Raw genomic sequence first — 10,714 nt, forward strand, 5'->3', positions numbered from 1 at the left:
AGTTTAAAGTCAAGTTTAGCGTAAAATTAATTATCAATGTATTTGTATATAAATATATGTGTAGTTTAATATAATTTCAATGTGTATTTATATGTATTTTATAGCATGGTCGATATACATGAGAAGAAATTAAGACAAAAATTGTTTCACAATTGCACTCTTTCATATTTGCTTGCATAAAAAGCTAGCATGACTTGTTGAACAAATCAAGAATTATTCATGACATACAATACTCACAGGATTTTGTTTGACTTAAACATTAAAAACAATATTGAAATACTAAATTGTTCAGGACAGTTTCAACAAACTGCCTGAACTGTTAACCAACAGATTGTGTCACATAAGTAATCCATAATTAACATTGAACACTCAAGCATGAAAATTATTTTTGATAATGTTGAGTTCTCTATTGACTTCCATCATGTTCATCCTTTCTCTTGGTGAGTCCACAGAACAAGCAAGACCAATCTTGAATAATGAGAATAAGCAGTTCTCAACATTACTCTGCAAATGTCCTTCATTCTCAATATGATTATTTTCTTCTACACCTGTTGGTGCTTGAATTTCTTCACCTATCAATGACAGCAGAGTTGTATCAACAATCTCCAAGATATTATCTGGACATGCATCACGGACATAGTTGTGGAGGCTACACCCATCTTTGAACATTTCTTCTGTTGGTATTTTCCCGGTTAGCATCTCCAAAACAAGAATGCCAAAGCTATATATGTCACCTTCTATTGACACTTGAGAACTTGTTCCATATTCTACGATGCATTTTAGAAAAAAAAAGTAAGAGATACAAAGGATGAAAATAAATGGATATTTAGTGAATCTCGAGTGACAACAATATTAGACAAGAAGAAAAATGCAATTAAATTTGTGAGCGTTCACTCATTTGCACTTTACACTCTAAACTACTGAACTAAGGGATTAATTGCATTTTTTCCTTAAAGAAATTACCTGGAGGAGCATAACCTATTGTTCCTTTGATTCCACTGGTGCTGGTTTGGTTTTGAGAGTTGCCATCAACCACTGGGATAAGTCTTGCTAAACCGAAATCACTCACTTGAGCATCCATGTTATCTTCAAGAAGGACATTGCTCGGCTTCAAATCGCAATGAATAACAGGCTGCTCACATTCATAGTGAAGATAATGCAATGCGCAGGCAATGCCCATAATAACTTGTAATCTCTGCGGCAGGTTTAGCGTTCTTAGTTTGTTCGAACTTTCTCTATTGGGATGCAACCATTTGTCTAAGCTTCCATTCGACATGTACTCGTAAACCAGAGCCTTAAAATCATTTCCCTTGTAATCCACACTAGAGCAACATGTTACAATCTTCGCTAGATTTCTGTGCCTGATATTTCTTAAAGCATTGCATTCAGCCGTGAAACTTTTGTGAGCTCCTTTCAGTTGAAGGTTTAGAACCTTTACAGCAACAACTTCTTCTGCAGAATCAAGTATTGCTTTATACACAGAGCTATAACCACCGGATCCTATTAAGTTCTCATTTGAGAACCCATTTGTTGCATTATATAGGTTCTGATATGATACTCTGGGCACTTTCTCATTTGTTGCATTATACAGATGCTTTTCTTTGTCTTCTTCTTCTAGAAAAGAGTGCAAGAATTGATGAAAGCAAAAGAAGAAACACAACTGAAGATGGTATGATAACTATCATCCAAATCTTGAATCCATGATGTTTTCTCTTTTTTGTAGCTTTTGAAGGACACGGTGGAAGCCTTAAGCTTGCGATCCCTCCACAAAGCTTGCGATTGCCGCTCAATGAAACTTCAGTTGTGTTTCGGAACACGCCATTCATTGGTACCTCACCCTCCAACATGTTAAAAGAAGCATTGAAGTATACCAAAACAGAAATGTTCTGCAGTTCTTGTGGAATTGTTCCGGACAACTGATTCTGCGATAGGTCTAAGTGTTGAAGACCTTTTAGAGAAGCCAGAGAAGGTGGTATGATTCCATGAAAGGAATTCCCCTGCAAATAAAGGTACTCCAAACTCTCACATTCTCCTATTGCTTCCGGAATCTTATTGGACAGATGATTCTCAGAAACATCTAGTGTACCAATACTTTTAAGCAGGCCTATTTCACTTGGTAAACTACCACTTAATGAGTTGTGTGAAATATTCAACAAGATTGACAAAGATGGAATTTCAAATACTTGTGATGGTATGATTCCACTAAGGTTGTTATATGAAAAATCTAGACTTTGTAATCTCTTGCAATTTCCAATGGCTGAAGGAATGTTTCCATTTAACATATTATGTGACAAATCTAACTCAGACAACTGGCTTAGGTTACCTATGATAGCGGGTATTTCTCCTGAAAATTTGTTACTGTTCATATCCAAATATTGCAACTTTTGAAAGTTACCAAAAGAAGTTGGAATGGACTCAGTTAGGTGGTTGTTCTCCATTGTCAAGGAAATTAAGTTAACAAGATTGCCTAATTCTGTAGGAATTTGCTCGGAAATCTGATTTCCACCAAATGCTAGTTGGCTGATCTTGGTGGACAAATTGCCTATGAAATTTGGCAAATGACCTACAAAATTATTGTACTCGAAACCAAACTCTTGCAGCTTACTACAGTTTATCAAAGACTTTATGAACTCCCACTCATTAATAGATGAATTCCCTCCAAAATCATTTGTACCTAAATCTAGAACTGAGAGATTTCGAAGGCTTCCTAGATTTGGGACTTGTCCAACAAAATTGTTGATAGAAAAATCAACTTCTTGAAGGCCAAATGCAGTTGTGATGGATGTTGGTATAGGACCTGAAAATTGGTTCCCAGCCAGTTCAATGATCCTGAGATTTGAGAGGTTGGAGAACATGTTGCTTGGAAGAGAACCCTCAAGTTGATTGAATGAAAGTGTTAAGACAGAGAGTGATGACAAATTGTAAAGCGAGTGTGGAATCTTACCAGACATTTTATTAACTCCCAGTGAAATATTAACTAAGTCCTTCAAATGGCCTATTTCGTCAGGTATATTTCCCTCCAAATTATTATAAGCTGCACTAAGAAGAACAAGAGAAGATAAATTCCACATTGATAATGGGATTGGTCCTGAAAAATTGTTTGAAACAAGAAACAATCTTTCAAGATTCCCAAGAAACCCAATCTCCACTGGTATGTGGCCGCTAAAATGATTGTGGTCTAACATCAATGTTTTTAATTTAGAACAGTTCGTGGCACCAATGGGAAACTCCCCAACTAAATTGTTACTATATAAAGCAAGTGCCCTCAGTCGAAACAAACGGCTTATTGTTTGCGGAACATGACCATGGAAGTTATTGAGCTGAAGGCTCAAGACTCTAAGAAAGGAAAGGTTGCCAACATACGGTGATATTGACCCTTGCAAATTGTATAAATCTAAAGTCAGTTTTGTGACTCTCTGATGTTTGCTGCCACATTTGACTCCCTGCCAGTTGCAAAAGTGGGTTGAGCTGTTCCAAGTGGATAACACTCCAAAAGGGTCACTAGATATTGAATCTTTGAATTTGATCAGTGCAAGATGGTCACTCTCATTTCCTAAGGCAGAGGCAACAGCGTTTGAAGTGAAGAGAAAAAAGAAAAGACATAACAAATGTGATGACATGTTTGAAGGAGAGAAAACAAGGTAGCTAGAAGGTTGCATATTGTTCTAACTGCTAAGTATTTGATCTTATATGGGATATATATAGTACTATTTCCATCGCTAACTTATATTCTTGAATGAAAAGTATATCACTAAAGATAAATTGATTATATATGGATTTGAAAATAAACTCTAAAATTCAGACATATCATTATCAAACCAAATTTTTGTTTAAAGTCCAGCTTCCATTATTGTCTTAGTGGAAAATTTCATAGTTGACAACTTGACATATTGACTTGAGACGAGTGGAAGTTTAGCATATCTAGTTGACAAATGGGGCTCGAACTAGGAGCTTGAAAGAAATTGTTGAGGGCCAAGATTTTAACATAGAAATAACAAATTTTTTTGGGCAGCAATTTTTAATATTTTTGCCATTATTTTAATCCGTACAAATATTGAATTCTCTTTAACAAATAAGTTTTACTAATTTGTGTTCAAATTTTAAAAAATGTGAGTATAAACTGTATTTATTTATATCTAGTAAATATAAATATAAATTATATATTTTTTATGTAAAATTTCTATAAATATAAGTATAAATTATTGCTTGTCAAGTACTATCCAAAAATAATAATATTTTTTGGCCATAAAATATTGTTCTAAAAATAATATAATGATATTTAAACCAAAATTAAATACTCAAATGTAATTTTTTTAAAACAAATAAATAAATTTACAAGAAATTAAAAATTTAAAAATTTATAATATAATTATTGGAGTGTTTAAGATATAAAATATTTGTAAAAAAAAAAAGCACTAAAGTTCCAGTTAGAATACCAAATATCGAACATTGTATTTTTATTGTTTTGCTACTGTATGTTGAGTTGTTAATTATTTTGTTTTGAAATGTTTAATTATTCCAGGGCTAATTATTTTAGAAGTAAAAAGCATGTAAAGCGACATATATAAATACCACAAATACGTGGTAACCAAACAATAGTAAAGACTACATTATATACAAATATTCTTACATATTTTTTATAAATATTACATGCTTGATCATCATTTTCTTCTCAAATATTGATCTAGAAGTAATTCCTAATATATGAACTCACTTGGACTTTATAACATTATATATATATATAATGGTAAATCAAAAATAAATAAAATTCATCTATTTTTAATTTCACTAATTTATGAATATACACAAATAATTCTCAATATTTTCATGGTGTTTTCAGCCTTCAAATTTCATTTTTTTAATTAAAATATTCTAAATGAGTATGATATTTTGCTCATTTGAATTATTTTATGATATTACTTTCATATATGATAATATATGTGGCAAAATATTCGATGGATTAAATAGAATTATATCTTACTCATTAAAATTATGTCAAGAGCCAAGATATAATAATTTCTCGTACGACCATATATGACAAATTGTTTTATGAACTCATGATTTCTTTCAGTATAAGTATATATGTGTTGAGTTTGAAAAATTAATATTAAAATTATGATTAAATATTATTAAAATGTTAATTAAAGTATTATTGATTATTTATTTGATGTATTTAAGTTTAGTGTATAGGAAAGAAAATTAAGTTTTATATTGGTCCAATTAAACAAGTCTATCTTGATCATTAAATAAGTTTAATTTTATACCAATTTGTTTTAAATTTAGTGGCTTGAAAAAGAAAGAAAACCAAATAGGCTCAAGTTTTTCAAAGCCCCTTTCGGTTACTCCCACTCTTGGTAACTGTAACTCAAAATTTAATTCAATTAATTTTTTAAAACTTCCACCGAAAGCCATCACTTCTCTCTTCTCTCCCTTCTCTCTCTTGCTTCGGTCACATCACTCATTTAAAGAAGAAGAAAGAAGAAAATGGAAACTATAGAAAATAGGTTTTGAGAAAAAACAAAAAGATTGTTGCTAAATCAAAGTAAAGAAGAAGGACTTCGGTCAAGTAGCTAGACTCTCTCGGTCAAAGCACATCAAAAGTTTCTTTCTTCATTTGTGCTTCACCGAGGAACCAAGAAGAAAGCCACAAGGTCACAAGCATGGAAGAAGCAACAATGGAGAACGTGAAGCCATCTTGGTTCAGAAGCACATCAACGTTCAGAATCAAAACTTGGAGCCAAAGTCAAGCTCAATGGTCAAGATTGAAGAATTTAGAAGAAAAAGGATGAGAGAGAATAGGTGAGTTGCATGCAACATGTTCATTTCTCTCTCTCCTCTCTGATGAAGTCGCTGCTAGTCTCTGATATTAAAGGAGAAGACAGTGTTAAGGTTGAACGTGATTCAACCTTGGAAGCTTCACTCTTCTATATTAAGGGTGAACGGCCAAAGATTGAAGCTAAGGAGAGTAAGTGAAAAGCAAAAGTTCACTCTCATAGCTACCCAAGCTGTTAGAGTTCTTCTCCTTCATGTTGTTCATTTAGTATTTTATTTTTCTCAGTTTAATATGTCTGAGTCTCATAGTAAAAGACAAATATGGTAAGATTTGTAAGAAAAAGCCAATGAGAGGTAAAAGACAGTGAGTTAAATAGTGACAAAAAGTCATAAGATGTCTCAGAGGTTCTTTGTACATCTTTCTGTTTTGTGTCATGATCCTGTGGCGATTCTCTTACAAGTTGGGTTAGCACTTTGCTATTGAAACTAGATTGAGGTCTAGTCAAATTCAGATTAGGTTTAGAATCTGGATTTGTCCCATATAGGATTGGGTAGATCCTAGGGAAGCATTGGTATTTGTAATCTTAAAAAAAGAGATAGTAAAATTCTATCATAGTGTTGATGGAGACTGGTTGTAGGCTACATTGCACTAGGTAGCTGAACCAGGATATATCTGGTGTTATTTTTTCTTCTCTGCTTCATGTCTGTTTCTGTTACTTAGGAGACAAAATGAAAATGTCTCTCAAATTGTTACGAGACAAAAGTAAAAATATCTCCTAAAGTGTCTTTGAAAAAGAAAAATCAATATTCAGCAGAAAAAAAAGATAAGATTCAACCCCCCTTCTTTTAGCCACTAATAACCTTCAATTGGTATCAGAGCTTGATCTCAAAGATATCAAGCTTTGCAGCTTGGAGAAAAAGTACTGATGACAAACAACAGTGGTTCTAATGTGGTGGTCTATACTCTGACTGAAGGACAATCCAGTAACAGACATTTATTTTTCAATGAAAATAATTACAAACTACTGGAAAGAGAGAATGAAGATCTTTGTTCAATCTGTTGATTGCAACATCTAAAAGATCATCGTTAATGGTCCCTAAGTTCCAACCGAAATTGGAGCAGATGGAGTAGTCACTCCTAAGACTGAAGCCGAATGGAATGATGAAGATAAAAAGAAAATAGAGCTCAACACCAAAGCTGTCAACTTGCTTAACTGTGCTATCAGCTTCAAGAAATTTCGAAGGGTATCTAGATGCAAAACAGTAAAGGAAATCTGAGGCAAGCTTCAAGTCACTCATGAAGGACATACCCTAGTCAAGCGGACCGTAATAGACATGATGAGCAAAGAGTACAAAATATTCTCTATGAAGAAAGGAGAAACAATTGATGAAGTGTTTGAAAGATTCAACGTCATCATCAATGGCTTGGATGCTATAGGAATCACTCACCCTGAACCTATGCTAGTGAGAAAAGTTCTAAGAAGTCTCACAAAAGAGTGAAAAACTAAAGCTATAGTTATAGTTGAAAGTAGTAGCATTGATCAAATGACATATAATGATCTGAGAGGACATTTACTTGCTTTTGAAACTACTTATTTGAAAAATGACTCAAAAAATAAAAGGAATTACTCTCAAATCAGTCACTAAGTCCCTGGATGATGAATCCAGTGATAATTTATTTGACGATGAGTTTGTTATGTTTGATAAGAAATTCAAGACAATGATGAAGTAAAAGGAACAAAGCAAAGGATCGGAGGCAACTCAAGAAAACAAAAAAGGGACTTAAGCAAGATCATCTACCACTGTAAAGAACCTAGACATTATAAGTTTGACTATCCAAAATTGAAGAAGGAAGATAAGATGAAGAAGGAAAAGAAGAAGGGAATAATGGCCTCTTGGGAAGATCTGGAAAATGATTCAGAAGATGAGAAAGAATCAGAAAGCAAATCCCAAACCTGTCTCATGGCCGATCAAATGGATGAGATAATTTTCATTGAACCTTCTACTGGAGATCTTTATCTTATGATTGATCATCTCACTGAAAAACTAAGATGCTTCTTAAATGAAAATCATAAACTTGAATCTCAGAATGACTTTCTAAGGCAGAAAATGCTTTTCTCAAAGACAAATTAAGGAAAGTGATGAGCGGATAATTTATACGCTTTTTGGCATTGTTTTTAGTATGTTTTTAGTAGAATCTGGTTACTTTTAGGGATGTTTTCATTAGTTTTTATGCTAAATTCACATTTCTGGACTTTACTATGAGTCTATGTGTTTTTCTATGATTTCAGGTATTTTCTGGCTGAAATTGAGGGACTTGAGCAAAAATCAGATTCAGAGGTTGAAGAAGGACTGCTGATGCTGTTGGATTCTGACCTCCCTGCACTCAAAGTAGATTTTCTGGAGCTACAGAACTCAAAATGGCACGTTTCCAATTGCGTTGAAAAGTAAACATCCAGGGCTTTCCAGCAATATATAATAGTCCATACTTTGGCCGAGTTTAGACGACATAAAAGGGCATTGAACGCCAGTTCTACGCTGCTGTCTGGAGTTAAACGCCAGAAACACGTCACAAACCAGAGTTGAACGCCAAAAATACGTTACAACCTGGAGTTCAACTCCAGAAAGAGCCTCTGCACGTGTAACATTCAAGCTCAGCCCAAGCACACACCAAGTGGGCCCCGGAAGTGGATTTATGCATCAATTACTTATCTCTGTAAACCCTAGTAACTAGTTTAGTATAAATAGGACTTTTTACTATTGTATTAGACATCTTGTGATTTTTAGTTTATCTTTGGATCATCCTGGATTGTATCTTTTGATCATTTTTAGATCTCTAGACCTCCATGGGAGGCTGGCCACTCGACCATGCTTACCCTCTATTCACTTATGTATTTTTCATACGGTAGAGTTTCTGCACTCCATAGATTAAGGTGTGGAGCTCTGCTGTTCCTCAAAGATTAATGCAAAGTACTACTGTTTTTCTATTCAATTCAAATTATTCCGCTTCTAAGATATTCATTCTCACTTCAACATGAATGTGATGAACGTGACAATCATCATCATTCCCCCACGAACGCGTGCCTGACAACCACTTCCGTTCTACGTTCGATTGAATGAGTATCTCTTGGATCTCTTAATCAGAATCTTCGTGGTATAAGCTAGATTGATGGCGGCATTCATGAGAGTCCGGAAAGTCTAAACCTTGTCTGTGGTATTCCGAGTAGGACTCTGGGATTGAATGACTGTGACGAACTTCAAACTCGCGAGTGCTGGGCGTAGTGACAGACGCAAAAGGATAGTAAATCCTATTCCAGCATGATTGAGAACCTCAGATGATTAGCTGTGCAGTGACAGCGCATCGGACCATTTTCACAAGAGGATAGGATGCAGCCATTGACCACGGTGATGCCTCCAGACGATTAGCCATGCAGTGACAGCGCATCGGACCATTTTCCAGAGAGGATCAAAAGTAGCCATTGACAATGGTGATGTCCTTACATAAAGCCAGCAATGGAAAGGAGTAGGATTGATTGGATGAAGACAGCAGGAAAGCAGAAGTTCAGAGGAACGAATGCATCTCTACACGCTTATCTGAAATTCTCACCAATGATTTACATAAGTATTTCTATCCTTATTTTATTATTTATTTTCAAAAACTCCATAACCATTTGATATCCGCCTGACTGAGATTTACAAGGTGACCATAGCTTGCTTCATACCAACAATCTTTGTGGGATCGACCCTTACTCACGTAAGGTTTATTACTTGGACGACCCAGTGCACTTGCTGGTTAGTTGTATCGAAGTTGTGAATGAAAAACAAGTTATTAAGATGTGCATACAGAGTTTTTGGCGCCGTTGCCTGAGATCACAATTTCGTGCACCAAGTTTTTGGCACCGTTGCCGGAGATTGTTCGAGTTTGGACAACTGACGATTCATCTTGTTGCTCAGATTAGGTAATTTTCTTTTTGTTTTATTTTCAAAAATTTTTCAAAAATCTTTCAAAAATTTCTCCTTTGTTTCGAAAAAAAAAATGTTTTCAAAAATATATTTTTCTTCAGAATTTTTAAGAATGAATTCTAGTGTTTTATGATGATTTGTTGAATCCTGGCTGGCTATAAGCCATGTCTAATCTTTTGGACTGGAGTTTCAACTTATCATCACAAGAGATTCTCACACACTTAGTTGCTCTATACATGGAAAGTAGCAATATCTTCTAAAGCTTGACTGGCTATTAAGCCATGTCTAACCCTCAGATTGGAGCTTTAGACTAAGAATTGAAGATTCCTGGAATTCATATTAAAAATTTTGGAATCCTTATTTTTTCTTTTTCAAATGATTTTCGAAAAAATTAAAAGAAAATACAAAAAAATCATAAAATCATAAAAAAATCAAAAAAAATTTTTTGTGTTTCTTGTTTGAGTCTTGAGTCAATTTTCAAGTTTGGTGTCAATTGCATATTCATCTTGCATTTTTCGAAAATTGCATTCATGCATGTGTTCTTCATGATCTTCAAGTTGTTCTTGGTAAGTCTTCTTGTTTGATATTCATATTTTCTTGTTTTTCATATGCATTTTTCGTTTGTTAGAGTCTAAACATGAAAGATTTCTAAGTTTGGTGTCTTGCATGTTTTCTTTGCATCAAAAAATTTTTTCAAAAATAAGTTCTTGATGTTCATCTTGACATTCAAAGTGTTCTTGGTGTTCATCTTGACATTCATAGCATTCTTGCATGCATTCATTGTTTTGATCTAAAAATTCCATGCATTGCATCATTTTCATTGTTTTTCTCTCTCATCATAAAAAATTCAAAAAAATCAAAAAAATATTTTTCCCTTTTTCTCTCATAAAATTCGAAAAATTGAGTTGACTTTTTCAAAAATTTTTAAAATTTAGTTGTTTCTTATGAGTCAAATCAAATTTTCAATTTAAAAATCTTA

General features: G+C 33.9%; 1 protein-coding gene across 1 annotated transcript; it reads right to left on the reverse strand.

Annotated features, from left to right (window-relative positions):
* Nucleotides 1–369: 369 nt before the first annotated feature.
* Nucleotides 370–3,620, reverse strand: LOC107636909 (LRR receptor-like serine/threonine-protein kinase EFR). Its single transcript, XM_088484821.1, has 3 exons — nucleotides 1,758–3,620; nucleotides 964–1,660; nucleotides 370–767 (listed from the first exon to the last, which is right to left on the reverse strand). The coding sequence occupies exons 1-3, from the start codon at nucleotides 3,618–3,620 to the stop codon at nucleotides 370–372; spliced, it is 2,958 nt and encodes a 985-aa protein (XP_088340947.1).
* Nucleotides 3,621–10,714: the final 7,094 nt, after the last annotated feature.

This window comes from Arachis ipaensis, chromosome B4, assembly GCF_059453495.1.
Source record: "Arachis ipaensis isolate K30076 ecotype BB chromosome B4, ASM5945349v1, whole genome shotgun sequence".
Lineage (NCBI taxonomy): Eukaryota > Viridiplantae > Streptophyta > Magnoliopsida > Fabales > Fabaceae > Arachis > Arachis ipaensis.